Here is a 24,193-nt window from a genome sequence, read left to right as displayed (position 1 = left end):
TGTTGAGTGTGTGTGTGTGTGTGTGTGCGTGTGAATACGAATGGTAATGGAGTTGTCATAGCTTTTCATTTGTGCATTAAAACATTTTTTTGCTTCCTCCCGTATCTCCCATGTGAGCACCCAGACTCCGCCGGCCTGCGCACAGCGGTGAGAGTGTCGAAAAAAGGAAGAAGAGCTGCAAACCTTAGAGTTGCGATAGCTGAGGCTGAGTGTCGGGCCGATACGCACGAACACGCATCCACATATCCACACAAACTCTACGCGTGCATAAGACAAACAGAAGAAGAAAGATGGCTTGGCAAGGAGAAACAGGAGAGGAAGGGAAGGTGGTCAAGGACAGGCACATTCCATCCTCCAAACACACACAAGAGGAGACCACTTCGGTAGTCCCTTTCTTTTTCTTTCCTTTTCATGACAACGTGTCCCTCTCCTGCCATTGAGCAGGACTCGAACGCCACGCCACTCCTCCACCGTCCCTGCCTCAAGCCCCACCTACACGATCCGCAGCTCGCCCCCCGGTGCAACCGCAGGGGCGGCTCAGGCGCCACACACCAGTGGGCAGCCAGGGCCGGGTGGGGTGCACTTGAGCCATGGCGACGCCATCCCCCCATCGGGTAGGTGGCACAACCCTCTTCACTGTCGCGGGTCGCTCCCACGCAGCGCCCAACACCACCAGTCTGCCAGCATCAGCAGCGATACATCGCTCCAGCCTCCCCACGGCGTAGGCGCTTGGCCCAGTCACCACCAGAGGTGGCTCGGCACTGGCAGGGGGACGGGGAGGGGGGCTGCCTGGCTTCCGCACAAGGTGAGAGTGCGGAGCCCTGGGGATGCCGCGCACCGAGGTGTCCCTCCGCCATCAGAGGGGCGCCACTGACCAAAATGTGAGGCCATACGAAAACGTTACGCCATGAGGAAGCGAAGAAGAGGAGAGAAGTGAAACTCCGCGGAGGGAGGGAGAGAGGCCAGGCAGGATGTTGAACAACCATAAACACACACACACCCACCCATTCACCCACACACACAGTTGGTCGCAGTGGAAGCAGCAAAGGCCATGTAGAGATCGTCCCCTACATGGTTGCAGTCCTTCACTGTACGCCCGGGGGGGGGGGGGGGGCTGGGAAGCGCAAGGCACACGGCATTGTGGGCTGTAGGTGAAAGACATTCGTCCCTTTTTCCTCGCCTCCACCTCCACCTTCCCCTGTTTTAGCGCTGTATTCCTGATGCTGAGAGACTAACGTGGCAGAGGAAGAGGGGGGTGGAATGATGGTGGTGCCAGCTTGTGTCAAGGATAACGTTGGTGTGAAAGAGAGCAGTTTTAGTACAACCGCGGACCATATCTGCGCTGATACGATCCGTCAGGACACTTGCTCTTCACATATGGCAGGGGTACAACAAAGAGGAACGCGCCACCTTCAGCCTAGGTCAGTTGTTTTTTCTGCGAAGCTCATCATCTCCGGCAAGGTCTTCGTACAAGTACCTCTCGAGAGCCGCGAAGGTACCTACTGCCGCCTCCAGTTCCTTCAACCCCTTGCCGATGAAGGCAAACTCCGTGCAGAAGCGCAGGGATAGGGTGCGCAGAGAGCGACTGAAACGCAGTTGCTTCACCTCCGCTGGGGTTACATCAGTGCTGTCCAGGATGAGTGTCTCCAAAGAGGGAAGCCGTGCCAGGCACCCCACATGGTGCAGACGGTCGCAGTAGCTCAGATCCATCAGCTGCAGGCGCTGCATGTCAGGGGTGCACACGGCGCGCAGCCCATCATCGCCGAGGGAACCACTGCGCACGATGACGCATTCGAGTGTGTTAATGTGAGCGAGGCCGCTGAGGTCACTAAGATGCTCGCACATCTCCGCAATGAAGAGGCGGAGGGGAGGCGTACAGCGGGGCTGAGCCGCGGGTACGGGCGATCGTGTCGAGTGATTCAAGTGATGCGTGTCTGCGCCACCGAATAGGCCAACCTTATTTACTCGAGTTTGGCTTAGGTTCAGCAGTTCAAGCCGCTGCTGGTGCGCCAGTCCATTTACGCTTGAGATGCAGAGGCAGAATGTAAAGTCGAGGTGATACAGGTGAGAGCGGAACTTCTGGTGAAGCGTTTCCACGATATCCTGGCGCGAATTTCTACCATGTCCCTTTGCTCTCCCAGCGCTGTTATCGTCGATGAGGATGAGCGACTCCAGAGCACCGAGCGCACGCTGCAGAGATTTCTGTGCGCTGTCTAGTAGCTCGGTTGCCTCGCTTACTCTCACTGCAGTGAAGAGCGACACAATCGCACTCAGGTCATGCACGTATGCGTGGCCGTCCAGGCAACCGATACCAGCGTCGTCAACGTAAGTGAAGGGCAGCAGCAGCTGCTCCAGCTGTGTCACGTACCCCATCGGGTTCACATTATCAACGTTCAGTACACTGGTCAGATCGAGTGCACGCAAGACGCACGTCGGCGCTGGCTGAGACTGTTGCGTCACAGCAACAGCTTCCACTAGCAGTGCGTACTGGCCAAGTTCACGCAAAGCGGCATTGTCCAAGCTGCTCCCTGCGCCGCAGACCCAGGTGAGGTGACCGTGGTGAGTGAAAAGGGCGAGTGCGAGGCCGGTGGCGGACTGACACGCAGGCCGCACACCATTTCGTAGGGAGAGGGAGAGAAGGAGGTCAACGACGGCGAGTGTCCCAGAAGGCTCACTTAGGGAGAACGCAGCAGCCCGACTGGCGGCGTGGTGGTAGAGTTCGTCCAGCATGTCCGATAAGGCATACAGCTCCCCACGTTGGTGGCGCAGCTGCGTGCACCCCGCCACGTCCAATGCCCACAATCCCTTGCAATCCACTGCAACTGCCTTGCCGTCACCGGCTATCGTCGGGGCCATCATGCTTCCGAGGACGCATGCGAGTAGGTGGGTGCCACAGACTCCAGTGTGACTCACATCGAGAGCTCTCATCTGGTGCCTTCCATAGATCCTTCCCATCTTGTAGAAGGTAGAGATGAGGTCCGCGGGAAGGACGCTGCGTCGGTGGCTTGTGTTGTTTCGGCTGTCGCTGTGCTGATCGTCACTGGCGCAGAAGGACGGAGTGACTTGCGGCAGACCGTGAAGGAGAACTTCCATAAAGGTCACACATATTACCCACATCAACAGAAGCAACTTTGCCACCCGCGCAACATGCGCTGTCCGCTCTGCGAAACGATGCTGCACAACCAAAATGAAGCGACGTGGCCACCAGAGATCTACGAAGACGTCGGTCACGTACTTGATGTGTAGCGATGGCGGTGGGAGGGTTCGTGGTCCCTCGCAACGACGACTGGCGTGAGCCCTTCGGTTTCTCTGCGTCAGGTTGGGGACTCGCGGCGTCGTCGTGGGAAGCTCGAGCCTTCGTACCGAGCGCTGCAACCACCACTGCGAGACGCCGCACAGTACCTCGTCAGTCGCTTCAGCAGTGCCTACAAACACTTGACGGTACCATACCCTGGAAAGAAGCTGTCGTGATGACACGTCGGCTGCAGGCCCTCGTCGCCGTTTTGCTCCGTATACCTGGCTTCGCAGTTCACTGAACAGCTGCACCACATATACTGATGTGGCTGTCTTGGGGTCGTTTGCGGCCTCATCGTCGGCCCCGCCGTCGTGGCCGTGCAATTTCGCCCCTGCACGGAAAACACTGTTCCCGGTGGACGGCATCCTTTCCTCCCCACAACCTCTGGTTATGCCGTTGTAGACTGCCGCATTGGGTGGGACTGACAGCACCGAGGCGGCGGAGCCGCCGCACGATGTGGTGGAGGGGAAGAGAAGCTGTGAGCTCGGTTCCACCGCCTCTCCTTCACCGTGCATGGGAGGAGCGCCTTTGCGCTCCGCTGCTCTGTCACTCGATGCTGTGTCTTGAGGCAATGTTGCGCCAGCGTCGGCCGCGCCGAGCTCGTGCACACCCGATACCAGCACGACTGTGAGCCCGCCAATATGCACACCGCAGCATCGAGCAGCGTCCACAGTGCCTGTCACGCCTCGTGCTGCTGAGCTGCTGCTGCTGCTGCTGCCGTTGGTCGTCCTCAGTGACATGGATGGGGGAGAGGCGGGGCCGTTGAAAGAAGGCGATGCAGAGCTCACTGACGAGGATGCGTGATCGACGTCTGCGAAGCCCTCCGCGGCCCGCCTCAGCCACCGGAGTACCCTTGCAACCACTCTTCCTCGTGCAGTTTTCTGCGATGACAAAGCAGCATGTCCATTCGCACTCGCATCTGTGCCATGCGTCTTCAGAGCGACCTGCAGAACTCTCGGCTGTACGGTAGCGTTGGCCAAAGCGGCTCCAAATGTGTTCTCTACTCCATGGCTAGCAGCGCCATCCGCTTCTGCATTGGCGGGGCGGGTGCCAATCTGAGTAAAGGGGAGTACAGCCCACGCATGCCGCTGCTCTGCAACAACGCGCGCTGCAGGGCTGGCAGCGATCCACGCGAGTGGAAGCCTTTGCTCGCGCCGTACCCCACTCGACCCGTTCCGATGTTCTGCAGCTGGCCAGTAGGAGGCAATACAGGCTAGTAGGTCGGCGTCAGAGGGGAACGGCGGGGGCAGTGAGGTCGACTCTATGCACATGAGGAAAGATGTGCTGCTTCCTTTTCGCTCGATGAGTTCCAGCGGCTTCCTCCACCTCGTTTTGTTGACGCAAGCGTAGCACCGATTCACTCGTTCCCATTAATGGTGAGTGAGGAGGGAGGGGGGGGGGAGGCAGCAGCGGCGGCGATGATCCCTGAATATGCCCGAGCTGCGTTCTGTGCTTCCCCGATCCTCTTCTCTGTGTCTTCGCTTCTGCGACTTCACACCAGGACCTGCGTCTTTCCCTTGACTGTGCCAGTGTGAAGGGGACTAGATGGGTATCCGTGCTGTGCAGACAAAGGGCGAAAGGAAGTGGCCTTTGCCGTTTCCGTTCACGGAGCCCAGCACAACGATGCAAACACCCACCCACCCACACACACACACACATACACCGACACCACACACATACACGATGGTATCCCATGAGGGAGCCACAGGGAGAAGAGGAGGGGCGCAAGAGATAAAGAGGGGGTTGGTAGCGGAGGAAGCGAGAATGAGCAGGAAAGGTGCAGGCCTGGATGTGTTCAAGCGTCGCGCATCGGTAGAGATGTGCGAGCGGTGCCAGAGTACATTTCATCCCTGAGCCTGTGAAGGTGAGAGACTCGATATTGTTGTCGGCTAGATAAAACCACATTCAAATACACATCCTACTATGCACACAAAGATGCAGCAGCTAACGCTTCCATTGATGGTGCTGTTCCACCTCCTCGTGCACGTGAGGAATGCGGCACCAGGCGGGCACGCGTTTCTTCACTTCATGGCGGACATGGTGTCGCAGCATCTCTTCCTCGCGCGCGCGCGTGCTCTCCCTCCCTTTGGGCCTTTTTTTCTGTCGACCCACTACAAAGACAAACGAGGAACCGTCCCCCATCCCCCCATCCCCTCCACACACACACATGCATGCATGCATATACACAGTGTCATCAGGACACGAAGAGAAGCCTTTGACTTCTCTTGTACCAACAACAGAGAAGCGAGAGGAAAAAATCGCACCACAGCAGACGCACGGAGAGAGAAGGGGGGGGAGAGTGGACAGCGAGAAGATGCATACAGACACGTCCACATGCACTCATGCCCACACCGTACACGTACAGAAGAGGAGGAACAGAGGCGATAGGAGAAAACAAAAGGTGACGCGCGACGCAGAGTTGCGGTCTTATGTGGGCCGTATCCTTCGCCTATGGGGACGCAGCAAATACAGTCGTAGTGAACAAACTTCGTTGACCAGTAGCGAGCAGGCGACCAACAGGCGGAAACAGCAACTGTCAGTTCTCCCCCTCTTCGCTTATGCACCTTGAAACTGCTTTGTATCTCTCATGGCCTGCTTGGTCACTACGCGAAGGGCGGTGGCGGCTTGAGTCACTTCGCGGCGTATTTCTTCGGCGAAGTCCAGTATGCTGGCGGCCAGCTTCAATAGCGCATCGCTGCTGATTGCACTGGGCGCCGCCGCAGCATGATCCGCATCGGCGCCGGTGCCGCGGGGAGTTCCGTACTGGACGAGGAGAGCCTCGCGAAGTTGCTTATGAAGTTCTTCGGTAGACAACACGGTATTGACGGCGGCTCTAGACCACGGGGCGGTGGAGCTGCTAGCGCTGCTGATGCTTCCCGTACCATCACTGCTAGCTTGCTCACGCATCTTGTGATGACTGCGTTCACGCGCCTGGCGAATGTGGTGGTGTAGCATGTGAATGAGTTGGTGCAGGTCACTGTAGTAGGACATCATTCTCGTGGACAACGAGTCTCCAACATTGCATACCTGCTGACACGTGTGATCCACGACGCTTACGAGCCGGTCGCGCGCCGCGGCAAGGTCAGCCATCTCCGCACTTGTTTGCGCCTGTTGCTGAATCTCACGAAGCGTGCTGGCAGCTGTGCGCTTTCGCTCCTCTGACTCGGACACGCGCTGAGCCGACGCACTGTCGTAGAGGTCCTCTGCCAGTCGAAGGACTTCGCTGAGGGTTTGATGGGCGCCACGCACAAGCTCGTCGTACAGCCGAAAGAGCTGCAGGCTTTTTTGGCTACTGACATGGAGGCGCACCTCGCGGCGCAGGCGATGGTGCTCCGCATGAATATCGTCCACGCGAGCTTCTTGCCGCGCCCACTCCGAAAACAGCTCACCAGGGTTTGGCATAGATGCGACGGTGCAGCGACTTGTCAGCCGACTTACTGAGCTACTCCCCTGGTCGCCTACATCTCTTTCACGAGTTCGCGTGCGACTAGCAAACCGATTCTCATCAGTGGCACGGCGCCGCGCTTGAGAGAGCTGCTGCTGCTGCTGCATGACGCGCAGTCGGTCCTGCAACTTCGAACGCCAAATCTTGTTGAGTTGAATTAAAAAAGGAGAAAAGTGCGACATGGCGGGCAGTTTTGGGTAGTACTTGTTCTTGAATGTCTGGGCCTCCATGAAGACTGCGTAGGGGATCCAGTAATGATGCTCCGGCTGGCGGCACTCAAGTACGTCGCGCGCAGATGGCAACTGCTCGCTTAGCTGTGCGGCTTCCTCCAGCTCTAGCAGCTTTATTCGTTTCAGCCGAGTGAAGTTGTTCTCTGCAGCGATGATAGAGATCATCTCCTGGGCCCACCGACCGTTCAGCCACACATTCTTGGAAAGTGAAGCCGCGACGCCGGCGTAGACCCCATCCTCGACGCCCGTGTCACCCGCAGATATGCCGGAGACGTTTGCGTCCTGATAGCAACCAGAGGAGTGGCTCGACGGCCCGGGCTTGTCGAAGCTGATGTCGTCCCCCGCGGCTACAGCTGTAGCACGATGCCGCGCTGGAGAGCGCTGCTGCTGCTGCTGCCTGGGAGAAGTTCCTCGGCTGCCCGTGCGCCAATTGGGTGACGGCGAGGACGTCCCTCGTCCTCGGTGACTTGTGCCGAAGTACCGAGTCGGGTAGCCGAGGAAGACAAACTCGCTGCTCAGTTCATTCCATCTTAGGTAGTCTGACATGGTGGGCACCTCGCTCATCAGTCTCAGCAAACGCGCCATACTGAGGCGCACGGCTTCCACCTCCTCGCGCAGGGCTTCGTTTTCAGCAAGGAGCTCCTTGGCCTTGATTGTCTCGGAGGAGATTCGTCGCCGGCCGCTGAGCTCCAGTTCTAGTAGTTTTGCCTGCTGCTGGCAGCGGTCCTTCTCCATATCCTCCAGACGTGACTGCGACTTGGCCACCTGCTTCTCCATGGTGCGGAAGGTCCGCTGCAGCTCATTGAGTTTGGTCTCGTAGGTGCTCCGACACTCCGCAAGCGCTGCGGTGTGCCGCTTCTTTTCTTCTTGAAGTACCTTGTCACTCGCACGAAGTTGTCGCAGTAGATCGTCTGACATGCGCTGTTGCTGTGCTAGCTGTTGCTCAGTTGTCTGCAAAGAGTCACGGACAGCACGCACCTCCTCCTCGGCAGTGCGACGGGAGTGGTGGGCACGGTTCTGCTCTTCTGAGAGCTCAGTCATCATGGCTTCCACACGCAGCAGTAGCTTTTCCTCTCGTGCTTGGTACTCTTTCGGTATCCGCGCCGCCTCCGCACGCAGACCTGTCAGTTCCTCTTTTAGGTGGGAGATGATGTGGTCCCGCACAACGAGCTGTTCCCCTGCGTTCTGAAATGTGTGATGAATCTGATGGATCTTCTCGTCGAACTCCTTCTCCTTGGTCTGCATACGCTCCAGAAGTGCGTCGGTGCTCACGCTAGGATCGCCTTCAATGTCTACAATGAACTTCGAGACGCGATTCTTTTGGTGATGAGATGTAGATCTGTCCAAGGTCGAAGCCACATTGGTCGCAGTGCTGCGCGCTGCCGGGGCATTTTCGCCGTACTGCTGAGCGACAGACTGTCCCGAGTTCACCGATGACGATGTGGTTTGTTGATTGCGTCGTGAAACCCCTTGCCCTGTATGCATCCCATCATCTTTCTCTTCGATGAGAACGTCTGTTGCAGAGGCCAGCGAGAGAGATGAACGGTGATCGTGGGAGCCGGTGCACCGCTTGTAAAGAATTTCCTTCGAGGGAACCCGCGCACGGGAGGCGCTGAGAGATATCAATGGTATGCGTAGCCCGGACGAAGACGAGGTAGAGATGCTGCTACCGTCGCCACCTCTCTGCGGAGCACTTTCGTGGTCCGCAGTGTGGACGTCTGTGGTTGCAGGGGGCTGAAAAATGTCGTCCAAGTCCCACCTTCGCTGCTGCCACTGGTCCAACTGTCTCCCTCTTACATTCGCGACTGGGCTAACCTCTGGTACAGTCGGCAGAGCAACCCGCAGCGGGGCGTCGATAGAATCGACATCGGCCATTGAGGTGTTCATTGTGAGTAGAGAAGAGAGAGAGAGCAGACGAAGCGAGTTGGCGCAACTGATTTGAAGGTACACTACCTGCTTTACAAAACCAAGGAGTGCAAAGAAGACGAATGATGGTAGTCGTATGACGTCGCCACCTTGTGTACTTGAAACGCAAGGACGTGCACGCGCGTGTGTGTGTTAGGGAGGGGGAGGCGGAGGCGCAATGCACCTTGACTGAAACAAATAACAGAAAAAGGAAAAAAAAAAGGACGACCAGGCGCACAGACACAGACGTGTGAGATGGTTCAAGTGATGCGCTTGTGCAGTGAAGACCGTATTGGCAGTGCGGCCTTGCGGAAGGTGGGGTGTAGTGTAGAGAGTGCTGGTAACACACGAGGGAGGTGGCTGTCTGCAGCGCGCAGAGATGCGTAATCCTCCTTGTAGTCCTCTACCGTGACTTTCGCTCGAGGAGGCAGTGAGTGTCACTGCAGCAGTCACAACACACCCGCGGACACACAAACACAAAGGAGAGGGATATGCTGACGCAATGTGCACCCGGCAACTTCGTTCGAGTTCTATCAAGTGTATGCATGTGTTTATGCTTGTCTATCTATGTACTTGATGTGAGTCCTTCGAGCGTCACGTGTGGCGCCCCCAAAATGACGAAGTCACTCAAACGTGTGTGAAGGCGCGTCTATAGGTCGGCGAGCTGAACACGTTCCGCATGTGTGTAGTGTGGGAGGGGGGAGAGAAGGAGAAGCATGGAGGAGGGACAGAGAGGTGGACACTCAAGTGGTACTCCGCACAAATAACGCCCCTTAGTATCTGTCGTCGCGGACGGACTGAGTTCGCGATAAGCTAGCAACTGTGGTTCTCTTTTACGCTTGCCGATTATAGTGATGCGAAGCAAAGGGGGTTCGACGAGGAAGACGAACGGTGAGGCGAGCCTTTTTGGGGGAGGCCATAGGCAGACACAGCTGTGCAAGGAGTAGCAAACGAGCCATCAACCAACTAGCAAAGGAGCCCTCCTCCTCCTCCCTCCAACAACAACAAAAACAAAAAGACTCTAACGAAAACAGCGAAAGTCATTACAGAGAAGAAAACAAAAAACACAAAACGCGCACTCGACGCGGTGTTGGCTCGCAGGGGGTGGCGGCATGTCATCGAGAGGGGAAGGGGGGTGGCAGCACCGAGATACGTTAGCTGGAGGGGGAGTCTAGGTCTTCCAGTCCCGCCGATGAGGGCTCGCTCCCCGTGGGACTCGTAGGCGTGCTCATTTCAGAGGGCTGTTTTGGGTCCTGCTCCTTCTTTGCCTTTAAGCGCATCAGTATTTTGGCGACCTCTTCACAGCGTCTCGCAGTGATCCCATCCGGCATCGGCTGCTCCGCTGGGGTCGAGCTCCAAACACTCGCCGAGTTCTGTCGACCGCCGCCGTGGCTACGCGGCGTGGAGATGGTGGATGATGGCATCTGGGCTACAGCAGGTGAGGTGGCGGGTCGATTCCCGTTGAATGTCGCTGCCTCTTCCATGGGTGGTGCCGGTTTTGGTGAGGTGTACGGAAGATTCAGCGTGCTCGACTCCGGCGCATCAGCGTTCACCAGGGGAAGGGGCGCGGGTGCTGCTTCCTCGTGAGGGCTACAGCATGGTGAAGCGCTGTGCTCTGCGCGCGTGGGTGGTTCCCGTGGGTGCAAAGGAGCCGCCTGCAGCGCCTCAGCGGGAAGCGAGACGGCACTGCCCAGTTGTCCAGGTGTATCGTTGCAGATTTCACCAGGAAGGCCCAAAGCTACAGAGGGCTCTTCTAGCACGTGCTGAGGGCTTCCGGGGGCCGCTGTGGAAGTGATGCTTGGCAGCCGACTGGTAGGGGTCGATGACGTGGTCTTCGCACCGATCTTCCCGTCAGATCGCAGCAGATCGTCGACGTGGAGGTCCACCTCCGAGTGGGCCCGTGATATCTGTGCCTTTTTGGGCGCCGGCGAGGTCTGCTGCTCCAGTAGGGACAGTCCTGCAGTCGACGCCGAATCGAAGTCGACAGTATCGACCGGGGTAACAGGATTCGTATGCGTTGCAGCCGGCACAGGTCGCGCTGATGGAGAGTGACGCCGCGGCTCCACAAGCGCGGGCGTTGCTTCTAGCAAAGGGCAATCAACCGACAACCTCGCCGTGGGAGGTCGACTACCGCTGCGGATGCGCTGGCTAACTCCGGCGGTGGCATCTCCTGCAGCCGCTGGCCCAGGGGCAAAGGTGCCCAAAAGAGGCTGGGCTGCTGTTAATGGGGACGAGCCTGTGGAGCGCTGCAGGCGCGGAGGGGCAACCGCACCTTCTACTGCAGTCAGGCTGGGATGGCCATCAGATGCTGACGGCCGGCGTGGCTGGTGTGGCAGCCGGAGCGGTGCACCTGCGAAACTTCCGCACAGGGATAGCGGGGAGTGTGGGACGTTCTCGGTAGAGACTGCAGCGACGCTAGTGTCCTCCATCGTTTGCGAGTAACTGGTGCCTGACAGAGACGCTTCTGTTGGCGACGTGAGCACCAATGCATCCTTTTCCTGAGCTCTTTTGGTTTGCACCTGCGAAGGTGACGGCCGAACTGGCGGCGGGAGCGGCGGTGGCGGTGCCAGGAAGCTCAAGGATGGCTCGTCATCTTCGTCGACAACGCGGCGATTGCGAGACGAGCTCGGCTTCGTTGCTTTTGCGTCCTTCAACGGCACAAGGCTGACATCCGGGACAGACGGGGCCGCAGTATGGTCCCTTTTTAACGGCGACTCGGCGTGCAGCGAAGGGCGTGTTGCTGCTGTGCCAGCAGACGGCACGCGCTCTTCTACGTCGGCTTCTTCTTCCTCGTCAATCAAGGTGGTCTCCGGAGAGACGGAAGACACCGACGCCAGTGCCACCGCTGCTGCAGAGACCCTGCGAGATGGCATGACAAAGTCCTCGTTGAGGAGATCCACTTCAACGCAAATTTGCTGCTGCTCCTGCAAGGAGGTGGAGGTTGCTTCACTGGCCACTTCCTGCACTTCACCACGAGGCGGCTCCCGAAAGAAGAGGGTGGCTTCATCGTCGTTGCTTCTGTTGCTCGCGCCACGGCGATGTTGGTCTGTGTGCCGCGGCGGCGCAACAGTTTCTTCTTCAGCTCTTGCTTCGAAGCCGCGGCGCGTCCCGGAGCGCGAGTCTGGATGCGGTGTAGAGGATGGACGCGCGGTGGTACTGCGGTTCTTCGGCCGCGAGCAGAGGTGCCCCAATTGCTTGTTTTCGTCGCATACAACGCGAGGCGGCGGTTCGTCTGTAAACGACTGAGAAGACCGCCGTTGCTCGATGGGAGATGCGATAAGGACCTCATCGACGTGCGTCCCAGCCCACACCGCAGTCAGCCGGTCGGGGGTGGGGGAGCGGAGACGCGACGACGAGGGTGACGTGTTCGTCAATGTCGCAGGTATTGGTGTGTGCTGCTGCTGCATCTGTAGTGGTGTGGGGGCATTACGGCGTGCGACGGTGGCATCCTTTTCCTGGTCAGTCATAACGATGCCAGAGACAAAAGGAGCAGTACTCGAGCTTACATCGACGATGTAATCCACCGGCAAACCACCGGTGACGGCGAGCGTCGATGGCGGCAGCGGTGCCTGTTGCACCGTCGTCGTTTGCAACTGAGGCACCTGCTGCGGTATGGAGGGGAGTGGGACGAAGGTGATGAAGTGCGTTTCTGAGTCGATGCCAGCGCCAGTGCTGCAGATCGGCATCGAGTCTGTCCTTAGGACAGTGTGCGATGACGCTCGAATCGAGCTCGAATGCTTCTCGGAAGGTCCCAGAGCTTCTTCCTCGTTCTCTTCTTTGCCTTCCGACTGCGGCTGCGACGGCGTGTTGGATAGGCGCAGTGGTCGCGAGACCGACGGGAGCGGGGTGGGGGTCGCTGGTGCCGCTTTGACCGCTGTGGGCTGAGATGTCGAGGCGGTGCTAGGGGCCTCGCTGCTGTTCGTGAACAGCGTGCTGCAAAACGACTTCCCGTCAGGCGCGAGCGGGGCTGCTGGGGGCGAGGCTGCGAACGCTGGAGCTGCACGCCGGATCTCTGAGGTTGGCGGCATTCGGTTCTGCGACACGGATGCCACTGAATCAGACGCCGGCCGCCGGCGCACATCGCTGTGGACCATGCCACTGCTGCCGTCGCGGAGGCTTTGGCTGCCCATCCGCGTGGGGTGCAGAGAGGAGAACACCACCTCCACCTCCGCCTCATCACCGTTAGTCAGCTCGTCTTCGAAGGCGTCGGGGACCTCACACACCTCTGCCCCTGCTGGTGACGGTCGCTCTCTCGCACGGAGCGGCAGACCCAGCATGATGGGTGCGCGACTGGGGGGGCGCTTCTCTGAGGCATCTAGCGAGGCGAACTCAGGGGCCGAATCCGACCCTATGATCAAGGCCTGCTCCACAGCACGCAGAACGCGAGCTTTCTTCTCTTGCACACGGCGCTTTGCCTCACTCGCTGCATTGGGGGCCAGTAGCTCGCTGACCTGCTTCGGCGTGGCGGCGTCGTCGGCAGTGACGTAGAGTCCTTCGGCTGGGTTGCGGCCACTAGCAATGGTCTGGAGGATTTGGTACCCGTTGCGGTCCCCGATGTTCATCGTGCGCAGGCTTGAAAGAAAGCGCGCCACCGCATGAAAGTCGCGCATCACCTGCCGGGCAAACTGCGCAGATTTCTTCAGTGTTGTCGAATCCGTTGGCGCTGAGCTCGGAAAGGGCCGCAGCGGGCTTGCCGCTGCCGCGGCGGCACGGTGCACAACAGCACGCTCCTCTGCGACACGCGAGGACAGATACACATCTTCTGCATCCTCGCGGGAGGTGCGCACCATCTCGGAGACGAGCTGTGCATCCTCTTTCACTTCACGTAGTTGCTGGTACCACACCTCTCCTACCGTCTGCAAGGTGCTCTTCTCTTGTCGCAGCTGCTCGTATGCTTCACGCGCACGCTCTACCTCCTCGCTGCGCTGGCGGAGGTGTCGTTGCAGCTCGCTGCAGGTGTTCTCCATGTGCTGCAGCCGCATCGAGGTGTGGCGTTCCCCCTCCGCATTTTTCAAAAGAAGCCCTTCTGCCTGTGCGACAAGCTGCGCCATCGTTCGCCGCGCTTCCAGCGGCCAGCGGCGCGTTTCTTCGTCGGGGGGAATGGTGAGGTGCGCTGCTGCGCTCGAGTGAGCGAGAGCGGCCTCACCGTTGTCCGAGTCTACGCCGGGTTCTTTGGCAGCGTGTACACGCGACGCCGGTAAGAGCGCTGCCGCTGCCGCCCGCTCCATCTCAGCGAGGCGCTCGTCGAGGAACTGTATCTGCTCCACCGCCGTATCCAGCTCATTCGCCAGTTGGCTGGCCCGCTCCTCTGCCTCCCGCTGCGCCAGATGCGCCATACCTACCTCTGCAATGGCCGCCTCAACTTCCGCCTCCTTCACCACCAGCCCTTGATGCACACTTTCCTGCGCTACACGCTCAGCAGTGGCCGTGCGAGTGAGGTGCCCATTCAGCACTACGTGGAGTCGCCGGATTTCATCCTCGTACACAGCCACCTCCCGCTCCTTGGCGCGAAGTGCTGCCTGCACCCCGAGGGAGGTGGCACTGTCCTGGTGCTGTTGCTCCACAATCTGCTGAAGTCGACCCACCTCGATGTTGCACTCCTCCACAAGCATTTCCAGCTGCTCGACGCTTCCCTGAAGCATCTTGCGATCACTGATGGCTTTCACCAGATGTCGCGCAAGGGCTTCTGCCTTGGCCTGTGCTTTATCGTATTTCTGCTGCAGTTGCACCGCAGCCACCTCGTTGCTGTGCTGCACTCCCCTAGTGGCTGCGTTGACGTTTCCGCCGCGCAGGATCGACGAGTCCACTGTTGGGTTCAAGTACGAGTGTTGTGCTGTCGGGTCTTTGTAGTGGGGCGGCAGCGTCGTCATTGGGGGCTGAGTCGAAAAAATCTGTGTCTGGTTTCGCTCAGAGAGGCAGTTGGCCGAGAGAGGGTAAGGGAGTGCCTTCTCGCCGCGCCGACCGCCTGCGAGGTTGGCACCCATCGCGGGCGACATACCCTGTTGTATAGACGACGGGCAGCTAGTGGCTGGCAGCGCGGCACCGGCGTTGCTCCCTGGTGCGCCGCGGGTGCTCTCCTGTAGCAGTGACAGCAGTGCCTCCTTCTCAGGGCCCATGTCAAAGTAGTCGTTGACCGAAGCTGCAGCGGCGGTGTGCGGCTCTCCAGTGGCTGCCTTGTTAGTCATGTCCAAGTTCGCAGGGAGTGAGATGTCACCGTTTCCCCTGGCTGAGTCGAGATTGCTGCTTTTCAGAGTGGCCGAGGTGGATTGCTGGTGTTTTGCGTACAGTGCCGAAAGGAGAGGTGCTGACGTGTCACCTCTGTGCCCAGGGGCGTCACGGCAGTTCCTGGCTGATGTGCTATTGAGGCTGGTCTCTGGTGGGGGTGAGAGCGAGGGGGACTGCGGGTGTTGCAGCTCGTACGGATGCAGGGCTGTCTTGTTGGGCTTTGGTTTGGCTGGCGCCGGCGGAGGGGTGTTCATTACAGTAGGTGCTGAGGAGGTAAAAAGGTCAGGGGTAGGGATGACCGTCGAACGCCGTTGCAATCGTGGCTCCGCCGTGCCAGCGACTTCAAACAGTGAGGTTCGAACGCCCTTCACTCCACTGCAGGATGGCGACGCACGCTGCCGGCTGTAGCTTGCGTAGTTTCTGTGTGTCGGAGATGAACTGCCAACCTCTCTGACGGGCTTCGCGAAGTAGTTGCGCAGGCACCGCTCTTCCGCACTGCGCAGGCTCGGTGTCAATGACGCCGTCTCCCATCTATCTAGAAGCGACTCATCCTCATTCCTGCCTTCGCCGTAGCGGGCTGGTGAGAAGAGGGTCACACTAGGGGCCGGCGGTGGAGGTGGTGGTGGCAAGCTCCGAGGTGCCCGGCCCGCGACCCTGACACCTTTTTTAGTGGCAGTCTCGCGATAAGGAACAGAGAGTAGCGGGGTGACGGCTGCCGGAGGGACGCGCCGATTTGCCAACGTTGCGGCCCCACTCCGATCGTATCCGCTACCCGGGCGGTTATCACTGAGTGGCCTAACTGCGCCACTGCCGCTCAGCCGACGCCTCCATCGCGCAATGTCACGTTCCGATGGTGTGGTGGGTAAAGTCGAGTCACCAACCGAATCTGTGCGTGCTGCTGGGGGTGACGGTGGTGGTGGAGGTGGGGGTGGAGGCGGCGAGTCTGTGTGGAGAAGGCTAGGCGGCCAGCGGTACGTATCTGGCATGCTGGGCGGCATGTCGCGCGAGGGAGCAGCTCGACGGTGCGTGCGCGGAGGCGGAGCCGGAGGGTTGTCCGTGACTTCATCTGGAGAGACCAACGGGAATGCGGATGAGCGTGAGGACAGCGGCGGCCGCGGCGGCGACAGGCTTGTATGCGCTCTGGGTGTCCACGAGTACCGCACGGCAGAAGGTGAAGCCGTAGCCTGTGTTGCGTCCGATGCTGGAGGAGGTGGAGGGGGAGGGATACCGTGGTAGGGACGGGCATCACTGCGCCAGTATCGATCTGCCGAGGGGATGCTGTGGCTCGCGCCACGGCTGTGACTGCGCTCTGGAGGAGGCGGCGGCGGCGGTGGCGACAGGGGTGTGGGTGCAGCAGGCGGAAAGAGAGCTGCGGCCGCGGAGTATGATCCTGACTTGCGTTCTGCAGTACCCCTCTCACCATGCCGCCACGCACTGGTTATCGGTAGAGAGGACGACATTACTGGCGCAGACGTGGGGGGCTGGATTCTGCGATTCATGGCCGCTGCAGCTGCACTGCTTCCCTCTTCTCTAGGTCGACTAGAGGTACTATACAGCATTTCTCGCGGCGGGGGAGGTGATTGTGTGGCGAACACCATTGGCAGCGGGTACGTCGGTGGGCGATAGCTACTACTGAGTACAGTGCGCGGCCGGTCCGCCGAAGGGTTGCGCGGATTCGACAGCGACTCGCTACGCAACCACAGTGGCGCGGCTGCACTGCCGGTGGAGGACTCGCGTACGGCGCTGTTGGGGTCACGAAAGGACTGTACCTCGCCTGTCAGCAAGTCTTCAAGGGGTTCCCCTCCGTGGCTGGGCGAGAAAGGCCTCCCCTGCAGAGCTGCAGCCCCGCTAACGCTCCCGGCGCTGCCTCCAGCGAACGACTCGACAGATGACACGGCACCCGTGTTGTGCTCTTCCAATTGCTGAAGAATGTGTTGATGCTGCTCTTCTTCCCTGAGTGCCTCCTCGCACAGGCGCTTGAGCTGACGCTGCCGCTCTTCCAGCTCAAGCAAGCGGGCGCGCTGCTCCCCAGAAACAGCCTGCGCTGGAGGCGATTCCATCAGCAGCTGCGGCGAGAAAGTGTGAAACACGCGGCCTTATCGAGGAAACAGCAGACGGTTCGCGCCGAGAAAGAGAAGTTTTCTCTTTTCAGCAGGCTGCGCGGCGGCAGGATCGCACTTATGTGCGTGCGTGTGCGTGTGTATGTGTGTATGTGGAATGCCAAGAGCACGGAGTTGGGGCTTCCTCAGAGGAAGAACGAAAAAACGGTGAGTGCCTTTGTGCGTGCGTGGGCGTGAGGCGTAGGTCACAGTCGCTCGTCTTTGCGTGCTGACTACCCATGCATATATATATATATATATATATGCATACACTCACGCGGGCGTGGAAAGACAGAGATGCCAGCGACTCTTTTTATCGTGTCCGCTTTGGATGGTGCGGTGAGTCAACGCTGCACGCGCGTACACACCCACACTCACACACACACACACAAAGAAAGTGCTCCCGTGTGGAAACACAACGTGGTTACAACAAAGGTAGAGATAAGGAAAGGGAGGAGAGTTGGAGAGGCAGTCTGGCGGTGGAGAGATGGAGGAAAAAAGGTGCCGTTATTGGAAAATATTGGAGGGCCGAGAGAAGCGGCGTGGGAAAAGCGGAAGTCTTGCCGTAGAGCGATGCGCAGAATATGGCAGGGGCGGCGAGGCTGACACGATAGCTAGTGGGGCCTCGGCAGAGCTTCGATCATTTTAGAAGTCCGTTCTCAAAAGGAGACGAGGGTGGGGCGGCTTGTAACGGGGAAGCATTCAAGGATCCTCATGTCTTCATTCGTGTTCCGGCTCGGATTCTGCTGATGGTTGCATCACTGGTCCACGCACGCAGGAGCACAGATTACCACCCCACAAAAAATGTGAAGAGTGATCTTTCTCCATGAGCGAAGGAAGCAGGAATGAAGGATGAGGAGGGAGAAGACGGCAGTAAAGGGCAGTGCCGGATCCACAAGCATCTTTCTCCTGACCGAATTGCGTTCGTGGCACAGTATCTTCTGCCCCCCCCTCTCCCCCTTCCCACAAAGAGTGAGACGACTATAGAAAAGAGTTATATACAGCAAACCCATTTAGCAAGACAGTCAAGACGATATAGGGAGAAACATGCACCTACCTGCCTGTATGTTAGGCTTTATCGAGGACAGTTACGTGAGCAAACCAAAGGAAAAAAAAAAGAAAAAGAGAGATGTTGAACAGAGGCCTCATAGAAGGATCGGGGAGAGGGAGACGGCGGTGGAGGGCGGGAAAGAGAGGGAGCGGAAAAGGCTCACACGATCAAGCACGATAGTAACGTAATAGATGCAGGTCGAAGTGAGCATGAGAGAAAAAAATAAAAGCCCAAAAGTGAACCGCGCATCATCCAGACCTTACAAAGTGGGGAGGGAGCTGAACAGGGGCGGTAAAGGAGGGGAATGTTGCTGCACCCTGAAAGTACGTTTCAACATGCAGGTGAGGCAACAGAGGTAGGCGTTTGACATCCGCGTTAAACACAGGAAGGCCCCTCAAAAGCTAACGAGCAACGATCGCCAACACCACCACCACCCTACCCCAACACCCATACACGGCTACCGAGAGGCGCTCCCACGCCTATGTTCACCTGCAGTACCAGAAGCAGAGGAGGGCGAGAGAGTGGCGAGGTGGGCGGTAGCGCGGAGGAAGCGATAGGCCGCAACGGAATAAGTAAGTACCCCCCTCCCCCAAAAAGAAAAAAACAGAAGTGAAGAGGAAAACCTGTCAAAAGAGAAACAAAGGAGTCTGGCGGAGTGCTCTGACATGCATCACAGATCTCTGGTACATGTGCGTGCTCTCATGCTTCCTTTTGTGCAGGAGAAGGAGGGAGGCCTGGGGGAGGGGAGGCGGCGAAGCGCGAGTCGCAGGCTCGAATGGCGATATAAACGTGTGTGAGAGAGAGAGAGAGAGCATCCAGGATAAAAAGAAAACATATAAAAGTATAGAACACAAACGAAGAAGAAAAAAAATCGAATACACAAATGACAAGCGAAAGTGGCGGGCGTTCCCTTTTCGTTTGTTGTTCTCATTTTTATTTATTCTCTCTTTGTCCCCCGTGTTGAAGGCGCGGCAACACAGCGGAGGGGCCACACCGTTGGAATCGATTGCTCACCCTGCGAGAAGAAGAGCCCCCCTCCCCCAGGAAGCGAGTGGACAGAGAGACAGGCAAATGTACAGCGAAGAGGAGGGTGGGTGAGAGGGAGAGAAGGGTCGAGAGATTGACAGGTGGATGGTGCAGAAAAGAGGCACACGTACGGTGCGCCCGGCTACCAAAGCAAACCACCAAGCGACCCCCCCCCAAAAGAGAGGATCGCCGTGCCCAGGAGTCCCGCAGCACACCCCCCACCCACTCACCCATACACCCCCCACACAAAAAAATGTATATAAAAAGAAAATAAAAAAAGTACAGGAAAAACAAAGAAGATGCCAAAGAATAAATTAAGCAAACAACAGCGACACAACGCCAACCCCTCCCGCCCCCCACAGGGAACCAAGTCGACTCCCCCATTTTTTCATTGTGGTGGAGGAAGAGGCGAGTGAGTGGGTGGGTAGGGGGGAGGGGGGGGGGACTGGGAAAGCGATCACGAAGGGAGGGAAGGAGGCGTCAAACAGCACCAGCAATACAGGAAAGGAAGAAAAGCAACAGACGCACGCAAGCACAAAAAGGATACTGAAAAATCACACGCACGCGCACACATGTGCGTCCGTAAGGACGTGCGTGCAAGTGGCGCACAAGATGAATCTTTCTATAACACTGGCGGCGGAGGGTTCGTCTCCAGCCATTGTGTGTGTGTGTGTGTGTGCATGTAGGTATGTGCATGGCAGTGAGGAAGGAAAAAAGGGAAAACACTCGTGGTGCATGTGTTCTACAGCATTGCTCCGCCTCCATTTTTTCTTTTCGTATATATGGACACCATGAATACGCTAGTACACCCACTGCACGAAGGAAAGGGACGAACGGAAACAAGAGCTCACACTCACACCGTCTCCTGAACACCGAGGAGGGAAGAACGAGAGAGGGAAAAAATAGGGCGATATGGCCTAACACAAAAAGTGTCATGCAATTCGAAATTTTGAATCACACCGAGTCCCACAGACAGACCAGAGTACGCCGCCTCACATCGCGAAAGTGATGTTAGGCGGCGACATCATCATTGCACTGGATATCTTCTTCGATCACGCTTGTGGACTCCTCAGCCCCGTCCCAGAAGAGCCTGCATTGGCCAGATTCGGCCATGGTCGAGGCCACACTGATCGCCTCTTCCACTTCTTCGGTTTCCTCAAGAGAGCCGAGCATGTTGGTGCCGATATGGTGGCTGTTCTGCGGTACCACCGTCATCCACAAACGTGCTGGCTGGGAGCGAAGGAAGTTGCCAGGGCTGCTCATGGAGTGTCCTGGCGACATGTACGTGGCTCCACTCACTGCTGTGGCGATATCTGAATTTCCTGTCCCCTCGGTGTGAAGCGCTGTGGCGCAGATAGACGTCTGGGTCGTGCAGGATGCACCGCACTTGCAAGCACGCGCAATGAAGTGGGCGTGCGACTTGTGCTGCAAGCTGCAGGTGCTGTGAGAGAGGGTGTAAGGAGGGGAGAAGGACACGCTGCCGTCGACCACGGTGGTGAGGCTGTAACACTCATCGGCGATATTCGTGTCTGTGACGAGGGAGAGTGATAGCTGACGTGCATCTCTGGGGGAACCAAACTTGACCTCTGACTCTTTCACATCGGCTGCCGAGTCAACAGTTGGCAACAGATCCACGGAAAAAAGTCGAAAAAGAGGAGCGCTCGTTGTGGGTGAGGTGCATGACCGCTTTGATGGTGAAGTGGATAAGTACGGAGTGTGCAAGGCGGGTGTCTTAGCACACATGCCACGCTGAAGGGCGCCACTTTCGAGCAGCCCAAGGGCAGCCGCAGTAAGTTTTGGTACCTTCACTGTTGCAGCAGCAGCATCCTTGCGCACAGAGACAACCCTGGCCGCCCCGCGAGGCGGCGAATGCTTCAAGGAAGGCATTCCAAGTGTGTGTGTGTGTGTGTGTCGATATTTCCTGTACTGACTACTGTGAGAATAGAGAGCGAGCGAGAGAGTGAAGGAACGAGAAGACGACAAGTATCGAGTCAAAGGGCTTCCCTCCTGTTTTCCAACATGTCATGGGCAGTGCCGCCAAACGCGTTGGGAGTCGCCGAGGTAGGGGGAGGCAGCGGATCTTTGGTGCGCTGCTCTTGTGGAGTCGCTCGTAATCTTTTCGATGCCTTCGATACGAGTGCAGGGTCCAGTCCCTTCCCCTCCCTATCGCGGCTCAGCCGATGGCCGACCCATGAGGAGGACGGGCTGGAGTGAAACTGAGGGAAGCTCGCAGACGAGGTAGTCCAACCACTCAACATTCTCCCTAGCATAAGCGAGAGGAATGAATGCGGCCACACACCCGACATCGATACACGCCTAAGCCGCCGCTGGAGGCCAGCCGAGCGAATAAATGGCGGAGGCCCTCTGCCAGAAGGCAAGAGCACTTTTGCAGTGGGAAGGAAGGGGGGAGGGTAGAAAACAAGAAAGCCGTCGAACGTCGAGACTGGCATGCGAGGAGGGGGGAGGGCCCTGTAAAGACGAGAGGGCCGTTCATGTGTGCGCGTGACTCCCCCCCTCCCCCACGCTGAAGAGCGGCACATTCGTTCGCTGGATATCACTCTGGTAGGGCCAACAGTTTTGTTTCCCTTCAGCGGGAGTTCAGCTGATCGTACTGCCCAGCCGCAGGGGGTGGGTGGGTGAAGAGGAGAAGCGAGACTCGCCATCGTTTACCGCTCCCGGATACACCGACACCGTAACAGGCGTGGCTATGCGTGGGAAGGTGTGGGGCAGAGGGAAGCGGGTGTGAGACGACGCGTTTGCGCCTGGGTCTCTGTGTGCGTGTATGGGTGTGCCATTCTGAGTAGTTGTGGCAGAGCTTTGTTTGCTGCCTTCCACACGCTGCTCAGGTGAAGGTGATGGTGCTGAAGCAAAGTGCGTGCGTGTGGGGAGGGAGGAGCCCCCAAAGAGGAATCGGAAACAAAGAGAGCGGAGGCGATCGCGATGGGCGCACTAGGCACTGAACGAAAAGGGAAGATAGACGGAGTGCGCATGTCTGTGTCAGGCACGGCGACGGCAGTGATAGTGGTGGTGGCAGCTCACACACGTGTGCATGTGCGTCTCTCTGTCAAAGCTCTGTTCTTTTCCGTCTGGTGTCCGTGTGATTCTCAACGCTCGACTCTGTGAGGAGGATATACTGCTTTGTTCCTGTGCTCTACAACTTCATCTTGACCAGCTGCTCGTTACGGGCGCGGAACTCCTTCACCATGCGTTCTACCACCTCCGCCGCGGTCGGAATGTCCTTGCACGTCGACACAATTTGGCCAATCTCGAGCTCGCCGTTCGCCAAGTCACCGTCGAAGATCCCTCTCTTCGTGCGGCCCTCGCCGCAGAACGCCTTCAGCTGCTCTTTGGTGGCGCCAGACTCAGAGAGGCGGCGGGCCTCCTTGCCGTAGTCGTTTAGGAGACGAGTCGGCCTGTATTGTTTCAGCGTTAGCCACGTCTCGGCCTCCCCTGCTGCTGTGCATCTTTTCTTGAACTCCTCAGCTGCCGAGCTTTCTTGAGTGACCACGAAGCGCGTGCCTACCTGGACGCCTTCCGCCCCAAGAGCCATAGCCGCTAGCATTGCCTCCCCACTCGCAATGCCACCCGCTGCGATCAGGGGTATCTCAGGCGCCAGCACCTTACGCACCTGTGGGATCAGCGTCATCGTGGTGATTTCCTCCCGCTCGTTGTGACCACCGGCCTCGAACCCTTCTGCCACGACGGCGTCAACCCCTGCCGCCTCGCACTTGAGGGCGAGTTTGCAGTTGGGCACGACGTGCGCCACCTTAATTCCGTGGCTTTGCAGCTTCTGAGTCCACAGCTTAGGGCTTCCAGCACTCGTGAACACGATCGGCACCTTCTCCTCGATGAGGAATTCTATGTGCCTCGACATGTCGTGGGTGAGAGAGAGGTTGACACCAAAGGGCTTCTTCGTGGCCTTCTTGCAGCGACGAACGTGGTGCTGAAAGACATCGAACATCATGGAACCGGCGCCGAGGAGACCGAGACCGCCTGCGTTGCTCACGGCAGACACCATCCACTGCACCATACCATGCCATCCTGCACAATGGGGCACTGCACGCCAAAGAGTGATATGACTCGACTTGCCTGCATTGTCGCGATTGCCCTTGACAACGGAGAAAGAACTGAAGCAGAGAGACAAGGAGAGGGAGAGAGAAAGAGGGGCAGTGGTGGAAAGAGCTGAGCCAAGATGAAGGCGAGCAAGCAGAGAAGCATTCGATGCGAGAGCAGAAGGAACGAAAATGACGCCAACGTTGATGGAAGGACTGTGACCTGCTGATTTCTTGTAGGCGCGCCGTAGGTATGTGTGTGTGTGTGTGCGTGTGTATGTGTGCCCTTCTTCTCCCAACTTAATGAGCTCCACATCGAGAAAGGCAGCGGGCATGTGGGTTTAACGCGCCCCAGAAAGCACAACAGAAAACTACACAACGCGTGCAGGCGTTCACAACTGAGAGTGACGAGACAGAGGGAAGGAGGGAGCTCGAGGAGGACGGGGGATGATACACACACACACACGCCCAGCAAAACCCAAAGCGCAGAATTTTACTCACGCCAAGCAACGACAACGTTTCACATGCAAGGCCATAACGTACACACACACACACACCCGCACACGCACACGCACACGGGGGGGGTGCTGCTGCTGCTTAGCACAGGAGAATCCATTGTGATAAGAGAGTCTGTCAATCCGTCCGTCCATGATGACCAGCATTGAACCCCTGTCTGGGTCGGTGTGTATACATACCGGTATCTCCTCTCTGCTCGTATATGAATGCTTTGTTCTAAGGCGTTGTTAGAGTGTGTTTTCCGCTTGAGACGCGACCATTCGATGCCATACCACAGAAGTGTCGAGCCCCACTCTACCCCTTCCTCCAGGCTTGTAACAGGTCCACATCGCGTGGTGCAACGAAACGC

At 58.1% G+C, this 24,193-nt stretch overlaps 5 protein-coding genes across 5 annotated transcripts, besides 1 other annotated feature; all 5 read right to left on the bottom strand.

The window, feature by feature from the left end:
* Positions 1–1,422: 1,422 nt before the first annotated feature.
* On the bottom strand, positions 1,423–4,566 carry LPMP_200660 (hypothetical protein; the record flags this gene model as incomplete). The annotated part of the gene is made up of 1 exon (XM_010699963.1): positions 1,423–4,566. The coding sequence occupies one exon, from the start codon at positions 4,564–4,566 to the stop codon at positions 1,423–1,425; it is 3,144 nt and encodes a 1,047-aa protein (XP_010698265.1).
* Positions 4,567–5,851: 1,285 nt separating this feature from the next.
* Positions 5,852–8,215, bottom strand: LPMP_200650 (hypothetical protein; the record flags this gene model as incomplete). The annotated part of the gene is made up of 1 exon (XM_010699962.1): positions 5,852–8,215. One exon carries the CDS (start codon positions 8,213–8,215, stop codon positions 5,852–5,854), a length of 2,364 nt encoding a protein of 787 aa, XP_010698264.1.
* Positions 8,216–10,029: 1,814 nt separating this feature from the next.
* LPMP_200640 (hypothetical protein) lies at positions 10,030–17,160 on the bottom strand (the record flags this gene model as incomplete). The annotated part of the gene is made up of 1 exon (XM_010699961.1): positions 10,030–17,160. One exon carries the CDS (start codon positions 17,158–17,160, stop codon positions 10,030–10,032), a length of 7,131 nt encoding a protein of 2,376 aa, XP_010698263.1.
* A 3,127-nt stretch (positions 17,161–20,287) lies between these two features.
* Positions 20,288–21,163, bottom strand: LPMP_200630 (hypothetical protein; the record flags this gene model as incomplete). The annotated part of the gene is made up of 1 exon (XM_010699960.1): positions 20,288–21,163. One exon carries the CDS (start codon positions 21,161–21,163, stop codon positions 20,288–20,290), a length of 876 nt encoding a protein of 291 aa, XP_010698262.1.
* Positions 21,164–22,427: 1,264 nt separating this feature from the next.
* LPMP_200620 (enoyl-[acyl-carrier-protein] reductase, putative) lies at positions 22,428–23,663 on the bottom strand (the record flags this gene model as incomplete). The annotated part of the gene is made up of 1 exon (XM_010699959.1): positions 22,428–23,663. The coding sequence occupies one exon, from the start codon at positions 23,661–23,663 to the stop codon at positions 22,428–22,430; it is 1,236 nt and encodes a 411-aa protein (XP_010698261.1).
* A 432-nt stretch (positions 23,664–24,095) lies between these two features.
* Positions 24,096–24,193: part of a repeat region that runs on past the window's edge.

This window comes from Leishmania panamensis (assembly GCF_000755165.1).
Source record: "Leishmania panamensis strain MHOM/PA/94/PSC-1 chromosome 20 sequence".
NCBI lineage: Eukaryota > Euglenozoa > Kinetoplastea > Trypanosomatida > Trypanosomatidae > Leishmania > Leishmania panamensis.
The sequence above is the reverse complement of the archived record's forward strand: the minus strand, read 5'-3'. Positions and strand labels throughout refer to the sequence as shown.